Source organism: Penicillium cosmopolitanum (genome assembly GCF_028827165.1).
Source record: "Penicillium cosmopolitanum strain IBT 29677 chromosome Unknown utg000004l:1.0-4361866.0:1.0-4365735.0, whole genome shotgun sequence".
Lineage (NCBI taxonomy): Eukaryota > Fungi > Ascomycota > Eurotiomycetes > Eurotiales > Aspergillaceae > Penicillium > Penicillium cosmopolitanum.
The window spans coordinates 2,923,882-2,937,360 of record NW_026622674.1 but is presented as its reverse complement, the minus strand read 5'-3'; the positions used below and the strand labels follow the sequence as shown (position 1 = coordinate 2,937,360).

Genomic DNA, 13,479 nt, shown 5'->3' with positions numbered 1-13,479 from the left:
TGGCGATTTTTTTGACCGGAGGAAACCGTGTTGACGGTCGACCTGATATTTATAGAGCCCTGGAGCGAGCACGATGTCTACGGGCTCATATCGCATTGCCGATTCTTTTCAACCTTAAGATCTCCACCTGATGGATTAAAATTCGCAATACATTAGCCTGGAAATATAGCTTTGCGAGAGACTGTTTAGTACAGAGCGCTCAGCGATAAATCAAACTCTCAATAGTCAACTGGTTGTTCCGAGCTATCTCTGCCAACGAGAAAACTGCAGGGCAAGAGCCCATATTGTACAATACAATATTCTCTAGTTTCGAAATATTCAAGTTCTTTTTGATTGAAATTAATACCTACTACCTATTCTCGAGGACTTATGTAACGGCTATCTTACATCGCTTTTCGAGTAACAAGGAATTATCGAATAATCATGCATATGTTATGAGGGTCTCTAATTGATAGCTAATGGGGATATCTTTCAAACAGCCATATCAAACATTAGAAGTCATGAGTTGAAGATAACCTAGTGTGAGACGCTTGCACTAGAGAGTACTCTTCTTGTGGGCTCTCGTATTTTAGGGCGTTTCGCATGCCAGCAAGCTCAAACATCAGAATCGCGCGGCAGACCACAGCGGAGCCCATAAATCTGGCAAGTATCTGTATGCTGTCGACATACCCTGAAAATTAGTATTAGCGAGACATAAAACTCAAGATATAGAGCGCCCACATAAGCTCTCACCTATAAATTGAATGGAACTGAATGCCACCGTTCCGTATAAGAGATGTACCACAGTGAGAAGAGAAGTCCACCAGGATATCGCGACAAACAAATAGCTCTCTGGCTTCCAAATCAACTGCAGCTTGTTGTGCGTAATGCAGGGCGTAAGTTCATTTCTGATCCAGCGGAAAAGTCTTTCCTTTACCCGATGTTGGCTATCTTCATTGTTACCGGGTGTGCTTACTCGTAGTGCTAGGCACCACGAGCCGAAAATATGAATAAAAAGTGTAGTCACCGCCCAAAGTGTAGGGTACCAAAGATCATCACAGCTGATCGTGTTGATGCTCCAGGATCCCATGGTGAAAGCCGTTATGTACACGTTCGCGATAGCCCCCATTACCAGAACATACTCCAGGATCGACACGAAAATTGCTTGTATAGGAGAGAATTGCATTATAGCAAGGTGGTTGTCTCTCGCTTCCAGCTCTTCTATCGGATTTGGGTAAACAAACGTTGGGAGGGGGCTGACTGCTGGAGAGCCGGATGCTATAAGAAGTGCGAGTAGAGGTCGGCGTCTTGCTAGAAGGCTGGTTTCTGCTGTGCCTGAGCCGAGGAATGTAAGGATTGTTGGTCCCAGGCCCAACACGACGATTCCACTTCCCATATCGCCTTTGATCACTTCGCTTGTGTTTTCTAGCATGCAATCGAGGAGACTCCGACAGACCTGCGCACCGGCTTGCTTGAGGGCGAATTCTGCAGCACATGGGCCGTCGCGGATTTGAATAAAGTCGCTTCGGTAGACTGGAAAGAAATCGAGGAATCGGGTGTTCTTTGCCATTGCAGGAGTGGCACCAAAGAGCACCACTAAGCCAAGCATGATTGATGTAGTCATCGTGCTCTGAATGACCGGGGGCTTTCAGACCACGAGAGTGCTTGGTCGTGGCTTCAGGGATGAGATAAACATCTTGGGGATGTCGGGGGGTTAGAGGAGAAAATATCTGAAATGTTAGCTAGCGCTAGACGTTCGGCTTTAGTGAAAATCGGCCCTCAAGTGCATACTATATGAAAAAGCAAGTAATAAAAGCGCTAATCACCAGGCTAAGAAGGAAGGACAATCTAAGATGCTTATCGGCCTACCTTATGAGCCAGTCATTCACTTGTACCCAGCCCTAGGAACACTAGGTACACTAGGTACACTAGGGCTGACAACACTAAACTCGGTTCGGCCCATTCCGTTCCAAGTGCAGTACTGTGGGGAATGTATTCGTACTCTCCGAAGACCTATTTTCCTCATCCGCCCTAGAATGACGTTAGGTATCTGTGTCGTTAAACAAAAAACAACTTGTGTGATGTGTGTGAGTACTCATATCTTTCTTTGCAGAAGTAAAGGCAAGTTCGAGCTATTCTTGGACCGGAGAGAATAAACAAACAAATCCCTCCGAATACTGTCAGGCTCAGATAGCAGACCCATATATCGCCCGCCTCTCTTCCGAAGAGAGAAATTTAAGCAAAAATCCCTTGGCCATAACCACCAGATTTTCAGCGAAGCGAGAAAGCCTTTACCACATGACACAAGAGAATACTGACAACTTTGTATAAGGAAGAAAAAGCACCAAAAAATCAAAAACAAAACATACAACAGCAGGGATTCGCATGTGGTCACCCACCATACTACTAACCTGCCGGCGTGTGGCTTAAGTACGGCTGAGCGGACGGGAAGCCCTGTTCTCCACACCCTATGGTCGTATGTACTAGACATAACTAGAAATCGATAGATATAGATGCAATCCCGAACAAGAAGCGTGATAGATGTGGTGGTAAAACAATGCAAGGATATCGAGATACATGGCCCAGAGGACCAACTAGACGGGTTTCTATTGCAATTACGTGAAATTTAACTCGTCCCAGCAATGCCGCCGTTCCAGATAACGGCCCGTTATATTTGTTTTCTCGGTGATATCAAGTGGGAGAATTAGGACTAGTGAATATGGCCCTCTTTGAGCACCGTTGAAACAAGGCCAACTCTATCAGCCATCAGCATCTGAAGGCCCGCTGCTTGTTGTACCTGAAACAAATTAGCTCCTGACTTTCTTACGTATACTTCGGTCATATGCATTGCATCAGTAGCCATGTAACTTACTCTCACGTTCTCTGGAATGTTGTTTAATGACCCATAAGAACCACAAACAAATCCTGATTGTTTGACATAGCCCCAGGAATAGCGTGACACTATAATACACGGCTTCCAAGGTCTATTGAAGCACAGTACACTAGCTTCGGGGAGTTCAGAAAGAAGAGAAAGTTGAGCAACACCCAACAAATCCAAAAAAATACCTAAAAACAAAAACAAAATATACAACAGCAGGGATTCGCATGTGGTCACCCACCATACTAATAACCTGCTGGCGATCGAAAGTCTGATAGTCATGGCGGATGGTCAGGTAGAAAATCTAGGGAAGTGATTGCAAGGGTTTCTGGATGCCGCTGTGCCCCATTCAAGTCGAAGACGCACGCTACGTGCCCTCCTTTTATATTGGCCTCCAAAAAGCGGATCCCTTGTTCTTTCGATTCGGAACCCGTTGAGCTTAGGAACTGAAAATCGTTATAAATAGTCCATTTGTCAGCGATCCTTCCCTGATGATCTACTCGGCTCAGTGTTTCTTCCGGATCCGCACCGGATCGTCAATTTCCGTTTAGGAAAGGTAGTCATGATTTAGCGTGCATCCACGGGAACAAACGGATTTGCCAGCACTGGTCGGTCATGGTTGACGTTGATTAGTGACCAGTTACATAATGACAAGCCGCTTACAGGAATCATACTAGTTTGGCAAAATCGCTATAGGCGTTGTTGATATCACCAGCTACTGTATGACAGTTAAGTGGACAGTGCGAAGTATGCTTCCAAAGCAAAGTCCAAGTGATTCATAGATAGATAGCTGTTGATTATTCAAGTCAGGTCATGTTCCAGGATACCACTTAATCCTGCACGGACACTCGGCGATCACAACATCGGAGCCTCAGCTCCGCACAAGATTGCGTACACCAAAAAGGGAAGTTATGTCTCGACAGGCGTAATTACCCAAGTCTTGAAGATTTTCTCAATCCTGCCTGGTGCAATTGACCGTCGCTAACCTTGGAACTCCACCATATGGCGTCGAAACGTTTAAGCTATAACTATAAACCTGCTCTCGACATGGCGATATCGGTACGAATATTCAGCAATCCAGCAGCTTTGATTCTCAGCCCAATTCAATCCCGTAATACATCCTATATACCTTGCATCCAGCCAAATGAACTCCTTTAAGAAAATCGCTCTCCTTGTTCTCCAACCAGTTGCTGAAGTCAACTTCTACAGAAAGGTGCTCTGGAAACTGCGGTTCTGGAAACCAGTGATTTGGCTACCAAATTCAGCCTCGCGCGTTTTGCTTTTCATAAACATTAAAGGATTTGATCGTGTCGGAGCAAGCTGCGACATTCGGTTATCGCGGTACAACCTAGTGACGGAGGCCAACTATACCTACGAGAAAGTGGAAGATGGAATGGAAAGATGAGATGATACCAGAGAAGAAAGTGGGAATAGCCTCACGAAATAACTATCTAGTACTCTCCAAATGAGTGACAAACGCCGTAGACAAACGGCTAGCGAACGACTAATCGTCGTGATGAAAGTAATGCAAAAGCAATAGATTCCATGCCATGCAGGCAGGGATATACCCTAGCCATGCATGCATGAAGTGTGAGCTGGCCATGCCGCTAGGCCTGAGGCCTAACGCTTCATTATAAGCCTTATCTGTGTGGTAAAGTTACCGCTCCATATCCCGAAAGATTGTCATTATGCGTGACTCTCAGTCTTCGAGCAGCAACATTGTCCGACGAGACATTCTCAATTTGCAGCCAACCTGACCTGAGTGGAATTACTAGCGCCTCAATCCAATGGTGCTTAGCTCATCTGACTCAAATGCTTTTTTGTTGGCCATCAATTCCGTAACATCCCAATGGCTTGCCAAAAACTTTCCCTTTAAGAAGGTCGCCTCCTGGCCAGCCAACCAAACAATAGACTGGCCTGGAAGGTCCTCCTCGTCCCAATTGAACATGTCTTTGCTCAAACCAGCATCTACCCCCGCCGGTGTCCAGATGGCGCCAGGATGCAAAGTATACACTCGCAGCTTTGGATGTTCAGATTGCACATGACGCATCATGAATGAGAATGCACTTTTGCTAGCGCCATATGGGCCAGTTTGTGGAAATATCATATAAGACGCATAGCTTGTAATGTCGACGATGACCTTGTCTTCCTCTTTCGGAGTATCGAGGAAAGCATTGACGACATTCAAGTTGCCGAACACGTTTGTTTCAAATGTAGTTTTCACTTCAGAAAGTGGGGTGGTAGACAGAGGTTTGTCGGCCTTTATAAAGGCTGCACATGTGACGAGTACATCAATATCTTTGTTCCTCGCAGTCTGTCGGACAGAAGAGAAGACTTTCTGGATTTCAGCTTCGTCCGTGATGCTGACTGGGTATGTGAGGAACTGAACGTCCGGGAATGTAGCCGAGAGTTCCGAGGATGCTTTTTGGAGAGTATCCTCTCGACGTGCAAGCAGCACAATTGTCGATGCTCCAGCGATCGCGAAGTTTCGGGCCGTAGCAAATCCGATACCTGTTGCGCCACCGGTAATCAAAATCGTTTTCCCTGCAGCCGAGCTAGCTGGCTTCCGAGGGTCAATCGCAGGGTACGGCGCTCGATGCAAAGTCGAGATACAGGATAGCTTCTCACTGGCGCTCATTATGGTAATGTGTCTGTTGTTTTTGAACACAAGGAATAATGATTGATTGATTGTAGATCGATGCACTTTTCGCCGATTCTATCCTCACTTATATACCTTTTGCCATAGCCTGCGTCAGATATTTGTAACCTTGGAGCTTACTACCAATGTAACATACATAACTTGGTTAACGATTTTCCTTCCCGTAATTTGTAATTATATGACAAGTGAACTAACTAATTAGCTTAATTAACGTTTGTTAGTAATTTGGTGACACTTTGGTTAACGATAAACCAGTTACGTCAGGAGTGGCCGGATGACTAAATATATTACTAACATGGAATAAGCCTCACCTTATATAACGATATTCCCAGTCCTCTCTTTCTATAACGATACATAGACTACCCACGGGGCCCCGGGGCCTTTCATGGTTTACTGAGATTTGCCCATCGATTTCATTTGAGCTTATCTGCGATGCCTCGTCAATCGATTACTGCTTCACAGAAAGCCTCCCTCCGAGCTTATCATAAATCAAACCCTTCCCTAGACAATAAATCACTACGCCAATGGTTCAGCCAAACATACCACCAAAGTATTTCCCAGTCAAGTGTCTCGGAAATACTTTCTTCAAGATACGAGTACCTTGATCACATCGCACAAGAGAAGCATCTTCAGAATTCAAAAAGATGCCGTTCAGAACGTTGGCCTCTACTTGAAGCTGCCCTTAGGCAATGGCTTATTGGACGAGGCGATCAGACGCCAATAACAACGGATCTGTTACGAGAAAAAGCACGGTACCTCTTTCAAGGAATCGCAGAATATCGAGGGATACGGGTACCGAAATTCAGCAACAGGTGGATCGAGGGTTTCAGAGCTCGACATCAAACAGCACTATCTCATGGCTCGGAAGAAAGCGACCGTGCTGATTATGGTACTCAAATAAGAGAGGCGTTGTCTGTATATCGGCTGCAGGATCAGTACTTTTGCGCTGAGACGAGTCTTTATTGGAAGATGCTTCCTGAATCTGCTCTTACAAAAGTACCTCTTTATCGACTGGAAAAGAACAGAACACGACTTTCTGCATTGCTGTGTACTAACCTGGATGGGTCGTGTCGACTACCGCCTTGGTATATTGGCAGACACCCTAACCCTCCTGCCTTTCATTCAGGTGGAGTCGACATAAAAGATTTCGATATAATATGGAAACACAATCGCGCAGCGAAGATATCAACATCAATTTTCAGCGAGTTTCTGCATTGGTTCGATTCTCACTTAGGGGAAAAGAAAGCTATCCTTTGGCTCGATGCGTTTTCTGCACGTCAAGTCAATTTCCTCATTCCCAAAACCATTTCTCAACTTTCTCAAAGCCTTGGCCTTAAGAATGTGACTGTCACAATGGTACCACGATCGCATACGGACATATACCTACATCTGACACAAGAGATTACAAGTATATGGAAAACCTTCTATCGCAGATACTGGATACAGCATGTCCTCGACCAGCTTAGTGCTCGCAGAGACCCACTTACTACGATGAATGTCAAGAAGGCCGTGAGCTGGGCTAGCCGTGCGTGGAATGTTGATATAGACCCGCAGAACATCCAAGATTGCTTTGATAGATCTTCATGGCGTGACGTACCCCGAGAGGGACCATTCTATGAAGACGCGCGTCTAACGGAGGCGAAGCAACAGCTACAGAGCGCCGTTAAGACACTCGAGCAGTCGTCATTTATTCACGAGGCCATGGAAATAAATACCTTCATAAATCTTCCCTTTGAGAATTCCGAGAATTCTTGGGTTGAGGAGGGGCAGATTGCTTCAGAGCATGAAGTCGACTTTATCGAAATCCCAGAGGGGGATTCGGATGAGGAACTTGAATAAAGCCTGCATATGTCTCACTTAGCTCTTTTGTGGAATTTTTTTATTTCCATTTTTCATTCTGCCTACTTTTAATACATATCCCACGCTGTTTAAGATATTTTAACTTAATGATTTGTTTTGCATCTATACTCTTCCAATCATCACATCCTAAGCCATACGTACTATGCAGATCCTAGCGTACATACTTGTGTACTATTTCGATGTCTTGTCGAAACCAAATGTTTGACTTTCACTTTATCACTCAACTTGAGATTCACTTGTCGTACTTGGCTCATCAACCCTGCGAGTGTAGCTGAATATTTTCTTCAAGTCCATGGTGGTAGTTACTGTCAGCTTGACTAACGCAGATGCTAAATTTCATGTAGCCGTAATTCTCGACGGTCCACATCAACTAGCATCATTGGTCTAGTGGTAGAATTCGTCGTTGCCATCGACGAGGCCCGTGTTCGATTCACGGATGATGCACAGTATCTTCTTTTTTGCTTCCTGTGGATCCTCTTGACTGTCTGGATTTGCCTTTTTTTGGGCCGTCCTTAGTGGGGAGGGGCACCACACCAATGGCACTACGAGTACGGGCATTGGTTAGGGCAAGGCTAGGACAAAAACAATTAGGAAAGCACCAATAGATTTCTCAAGCCAAAGAACCTTCCGTCAGGGGATATACAAGGTCACAAAAAAGACGGTCAAGAGAGTATGTACAACTAAAGACGAGATCGCACAAGAAAGGGAGCAAAAAAAACGCCAGGCTTTTTGACAATTCATATCGAGCCAAGCAATGCGCAGGTAAAAATAGTCCAGCCAGTAATACCAAATCTGATAACCCGATTCCTTCCATTCTTCTCCCATTATGACATATTAAACACATCGCAGTCGTTGAAGCGAACTAGGCCATTGCCCCCTTCGTTATGCCAATGGCCTTGAAAATTTCACGAGTAATCAGTTCAGCGTCGTGAGTCTTGGCCCATGCCTGGCCCAAGGTCAAGTCCATATGCGCCTAGTGCCATATTGCCTGCAACGCCAAAGGCTGACATATCGCCGACTGGACCAGGGCCGTTGCCTCCGGGGCCTGGGGCGGGAGCCGAAGTTGGATCTCCTGGTGATTTACCATCTGGTGGGCCGCCGCCGCCAATCGGGTCAAGATTGAAGGGAAGGAACCATGCGCTCGGTTGGTAGAATTCGCCTGTTCCAGCTGGGGCGCCAGGGTCAAGATGTCCGGTGAAGAGCGATTGATCTGAGGTTTGGGGATCGACGCCGTTGACGGGTGGAATTAGAGGGTTGTTGGGGACAAAGGAGTTGGGATCGAAATCCGAGAATGAGCCATAGACGAATTGGCGATCCAATTGTGGCAATTGATCAGACGGAATACTGAAATCGAAGGGGGGGTTGACCATATGGCATGGGCCGATTCTGTGCGAACATCGATGGCTGGGGAAATGCACTGCCCGGGACTCCGGGAGCATGGCCCATGGTAACGTCGATGGGGGGGGAGAGGTCTGATCCGTATTGGGAGTTCCGTCAGAAAGTTTGCTGTTCTTGCGCGAGCGAACTTTGCGCGGGAGGACAGGTTGGGGGGTCGGCGATAGACTGGCGAAGAAGTCCTCCACGCTTTGTAAATCGGGTTTCTGACCCATCACTGCATCTTCGCCTGTTTCCTTATGTCGTGTATCTGGATCTTCCCAGTGCATCCTTGAAACTCCATGAGGATATTTCTCAAACCAATCCCCGTATTGAAACATCGGAGCTAGAGTAGTGCCGTTTGGAGCGGCCACTGATCCCTTAATGGCTGCGTCGGCAAATTGTCGATACCTGTCTTTGGCACTTTCCACCATGTAGTGGAACATTCCCCAGTACTTCTTCATCTTGTTGAGATAGCGATAGGTATGTCGAAGGTTCTCCTTAGATCGAGCTTCTAACTGTACGTTCTTCGAGAATATACCCCAAATATGCACTGTGCTCGCAGAATATGCACAATACCCAGCAAATGGCACTGTGAGCGGATAAGCCGAAGCTCGATCAAAGAGCACGGAGATATGGTGGGCAGCTTCCACGGCTGCTCGACCAGCATTGCTGAGGAAAGGCTTGGGCATGTCCATAGGAGGTCGGCCCCCAGGCGACAGGGGAATGGCGAACTGGTTTAGAAAAAGCATGTTCTGGTGGATGATGATGTGGAGAAACAGGAATTGGTTTGCGACCTTCTCAGCTGCGTGGATTTGGAGATTCTCATATGTAAATGTAAAAGGGGTTGGGAGCGAAGATGAGAATTCTTCAATCTGTCGCTTTAGTTGCGAGTACCCCGACTCCGGATGCCACAGGGGGTGGGGATCTTTCTTTTTACCGCCCAGGTTCAAGTAATCGACAATTCGCCCCCATATAACAATGGCGCGGATTATATACGCCGAGACACCCATGTTCTCTTGAGCGTTGGATAATTGTCCGGAGTCTTCTGGGGTAGGATTCGGAACATCGCCGTCCAGGTCTTCTGTGGGACCGGGGATCTCCATTTGGAAATGGGTCTCTTTGATAGGTAGTTGGATGTGTAGGAACTTCTCGTTTCCAATAGGTGGGCGCTGACTACCCGAGGAGTTGTAGCGATCCATCAAGAAGCATGCCCACATTGTACGTCGACGGATCTCTCGATCGGTAAAGCTCAGCTGAGAGCTGGAATTATTCTGACCGAGTAACGGGTCGCGTTCGAGCTCTTGATGTAGTTGCAGAGCATACCCCATTCTCAATGCTTGTCCACCAAATGACCAACTGCGTCCACCGTGACAGGTTCCGAATTCGTGGAGTCCAAGAAGCAGGAATACGGTGAGAATAGTAATATTGGGCTCGTCATGTCGGCTCAGAGCAATGGCCGCCGCGGGGTTGGCCCAATTCTCGCCGCGCAGAAAGGCAGGCTCGGAATTGAGCTGTGGGTGTGTCGAGAATCTTGCAGACACGGCGCAGACCGCAAGGATGAGAACTGGAGGAACAGAGCCGGACTTGAGCCGGCGCATAAAACTAGGCTTGTGCAACAGGAGATACGACTGCCCATAAACGCAGTCGAAGAAAACCTCCGCCAAATGCTCCTGTATCTCCAAGGATGGTAGGAATTCGGCGCCTTCGGTCAAAAGTCCGGTACCGTCGGTCGACTTGATCTCGCGATTCATTGGGAATGTCTCATGCGGCGGACGGCGGTCTTCTCGAGACCACTGATCCATTTCCGCTGAGAAAGCCTCATCCGCACTTCGTTTCTTCTGGGCCTTGGACGCCTGGCTCGAGGCGGACGGTTTGACGACCGATCTACCGATGGAGGCCATATCCCGCGTCTCATCTGTGGGGATCGTCTTGATCACGCGATCTTCCATCCGCTTCAGACGCTTATCCAGCATGGCCATATAATCTGTGCGCGGGGCAGCTTTTCTAGTAGTAATTTTGTAGACGCATGGAATCCGCGATCGGGTACAATGCTTGCAGGCGGGCTTCTCGCCTGAGCAACGGATTTTCTTCCGTCGGCAGGCAATGCAGGCGAGGGGGAGCCGCTTGCGCTCCTTGCCGGCCTTGGTCTTCATTTCGCTCCAGGCAGGAGCCTTGCCATCAGGGTCGAGTTGACCGGAGTTCGCGGCATCGGGATCTTGCGTGGCATCATCGTGGTGACCGTCAGCACCGATGCCCGAACCCGTCGCGGGGTCGCCGGGATGTGTGCTACCGGGGTCGCGGGAACTTGCATGGCTTTGGGTGTCGAAATCATCCAAGATCGCCGTGGAATCCTCCTGGCCGAACATAAATCCAGCACCAGAGGGCTTCAATGGCGACTCGTCGGAGTCGGGAGGGATCATGACGGGTGCGGGTACCCCAGGTCTAGGGCCTGAAGCATCGTTTGGCGGGATCGACCGAGTTTAGAGCGGGCGCGGAGAGGTAGGGAGATGGGAGAGAAATGAGTGAGGTCGTAGAGACCGGACGGGGCCGGGAGTTGCAATGAAATAGGAGGTCGGTGCGACAGGCGCAGAGTCGGGAGAGGAGAAGTGAGGTGAGGAGAAGAGAAGAGGAAATATGGGGAAAGGTTCGGCGGCGACGGCTTGGCACGGACATCCACTGGCAACGCTGATATTACAGAGCTGTAGGCTTACTTTATACTATATACTAGTACTTTATACCTAGGTAGTTCCTGGCACAGGATGATGTGGTTCAAGTTATGCTACTGCTCTCTAGTATTTATTCTTCCCCTAACTCCAGAATATAATCCATGCTTTCTCATCGGATTGCACATAGTAGAGTACTAGCATACAGTCCGCATGGGGTTACATGACTCTCCCGAGAGCTATACACCGCCCTGGAGGAGGAGATATCATAAAGGTATTAATGTATTAAGGTGTTCAGGTATTTGCTTGATTTGATCTTATTTTTATTAATCATTCAACAAAATCAAACTGCAGTTAAGAATTTAATAATGAACCCCCCGGAAGGAGCTGGTTTCTAAATATCGTCATTCTACCCCCCCCATCGTTCCTCATCTCCCATTCTTTGGATCATATATCCCATTACCAGGGTAAACGCAATGTCCATGTCGCTGCAATTTGGCATTCATCGTGTTGCGACTGTGCTTATATCGCCTTGGGGCGCCCGGGCTTACCCCGCGGCGTCGCCTGCTCGAGGGAGTTCAGAATCTCCGCGCCCAGGGTGTAGATGCTATAGGCAGGGAAGACAATCCAGAGACCACTGTAGAAATGGGTTAGCAAAAGTCGCGCACATTTCTCGCGATAAAAAGACTCACTTTGGAATGATCCACAGGAAGATCAAGGTGACGGCATCGTTATGACCAATGTTATCAAAGCCGGAGAAGAACTCGTTGAGCCCTGCTGGTAGTTAGTACGGATCAATGGCGCGAAATTGTCCACGCGACCATCAAAAAAGGGAAATGGCTTGTTGGACGTACAGTACAAGAGCGTCTTGCTCAGAGTCATCACAGAAGCGGTATATGCGACAAGAAGGGCGGTCGCGCCGGTCTTGCCAGCGACGACCTTTTCGCCCGCCAGTAGCCACACCAAGCCCTTCTTCAGCTGCTTCTGCGCGCCGCGACCACTGGTAACGGTGGCGCCGTGTGCATACACAATGTAGAGATAGTAGAGGTAGCCGAGCGTCTCGACAATGTTCATGAGGGTCTGCGCGGCGGTGAAGCCATTGCGCGCATTATAGGCGGGCCAGCCGTAAATATAGTCGACGGTGCCGTAAAGCGCATAAGGGGTCCAGATGGGGGAGTGCAATCGGCCTCCCGGCATGCTATGCGGTCGCAACAGAACGTAACCCGCATCCCAGGCGACCAGCGGCAGCGACACGACCAGCCAGACGGTCAAGGCGGCAGACGGGGTGTGAACCCATTTGCGCGAGGTGCCGTTGGTTGTCGGCGCAGGCGATGATTTGACGAGCTCCTTGGCGGCCTTTTCAGGCGAGGGGAATTCGCGCGGATGGTGTCGCGTGGAGACCATGGCGTATAGAAGTGGAGGGAAAGGAAGGTATGCGATGGATAGGGGGGGTATTGGGATGATGAGAGTAATACTAGCAATTGGAGAAGGGAGATGCGACCGAGAAGATCGCAAAGGCAAGAAGCACTAAGCTTTAGAGCGCGCAGCTGGGGCTGGGGCTGGGGGACTTTCGCATTAGGTATGAGTGACTGACTAGTCAGTAGTTAGCGTTAGCGGCGCAGTACATACTCGTACTCGCAGTACTCGTCCTCGTAGTTGTTAAGTAGTAGTGACGACCAGTGACGTCGTCGCAGTGCCTCGAGGTGATCGTTTGCGGGTAAGCCAATGCAGCACACCGCAATTGTCCAGAGTACCCTTTGGGCGATGATTTGCCTCTGTGCTAGAGAGGAAATTTGATTGGATCCGGGAGTATAATGACCCTCTCACAGTTGAAATTGGTCTGCTGGCTCTTCTGGCTCAGCTGGTTACCCCACGTTGGGTTTTGGCTCGTGCATTTCCCCGGATCGGATCCAATGGGGAGCTCGGGAGATAACCCCGATCTAGCAGAAGACGTATAGTATAATATGGATGTGAGTATATATTAGAACTATATATTGTGTATACTAATGTGTCCTATGTTAAAAAGAGAGAAATAAAAAGAATTAGGAAAAGAAAGAAAAGAA

At 48.2% G+C, this 13,479-nt stretch overlaps 5 protein-coding genes across 5 annotated transcripts; 1 reads left to right on the top strand and 4 right to left on the bottom strand.

Moving 5' to 3' along the window:
* Positions 1 to 491: 491 nt before the first annotated feature.
* N7509_002494 (uncharacterized protein) lies at positions 492 to 1,588 on the bottom strand (the record flags this gene model as incomplete). Its single annotated transcript, XM_056627131.1, has 2 exons — positions 492 to 670; positions 733 to 1,588. The coding sequence occupies 2 exons, from the start codon at positions 1,586 to 1,588 to the stop codon at positions 492 to 494; spliced, it is 1,035 nt and encodes a 344-aa protein (XP_056492926.1).
* A 3,040-nt stretch (positions 1,589 to 4,628) lies between these two features.
* On the bottom strand, positions 4,629 to 5,495 carry N7509_002493 (SDR family NAD(P)-dependent oxidoreductase; the record flags this gene model as incomplete). The annotated part of the gene is made up of 1 exon (XM_056627130.1): positions 4,629 to 5,495. One exon carries the CDS (start codon positions 5,493 to 5,495, stop codon positions 4,629 to 4,631), a length of 867 nt encoding a protein of 288 aa, XP_056492925.1.
* Positions 5,496 to 6,869: 1,374 nt separating this feature from the next.
* On the top strand, positions 6,870 to 7,355 carry N7509_002492 (uncharacterized protein; the record flags this gene model as incomplete). The annotated part of the gene is made up of 1 exon (XM_056627129.1): positions 6,870 to 7,355. One exon carries the CDS (start codon positions 6,870 to 6,872, stop codon positions 7,353 to 7,355), a length of 486 nt encoding a protein of 161 aa, XP_056492924.1.
* A 941-nt stretch (positions 7,356 to 8,296) lies between these two features.
* Positions 8,297 to 11,173, bottom strand: N7509_002491 (putative C6 transcription factor; the record flags this gene model as incomplete). Its single annotated transcript, XM_056627128.1, has 1 exon — positions 8,297 to 11,173. One exon carries the CDS (start codon positions 11,171 to 11,173, stop codon positions 8,297 to 8,299), a length of 2,877 nt encoding a protein of 958 aa, XP_056492923.1.
* A 765-nt stretch (positions 11,174 to 11,938) lies between these two features.
* On the bottom strand, positions 11,939 to 12,820 carry N7509_002490 (uncharacterized protein; the record flags this gene model as incomplete). Its single annotated transcript, XM_056627127.1, has 3 exons — positions 11,939 to 12,053; positions 12,109 to 12,190; positions 12,271 to 12,820. 3 exons carry the CDS (start codon positions 12,818 to 12,820, stop codon positions 11,939 to 11,941), a joined length of 747 nt encoding a protein of 248 aa, XP_056492922.1.
* Positions 12,821 to 13,479: the final 659 nt, after the last annotated feature.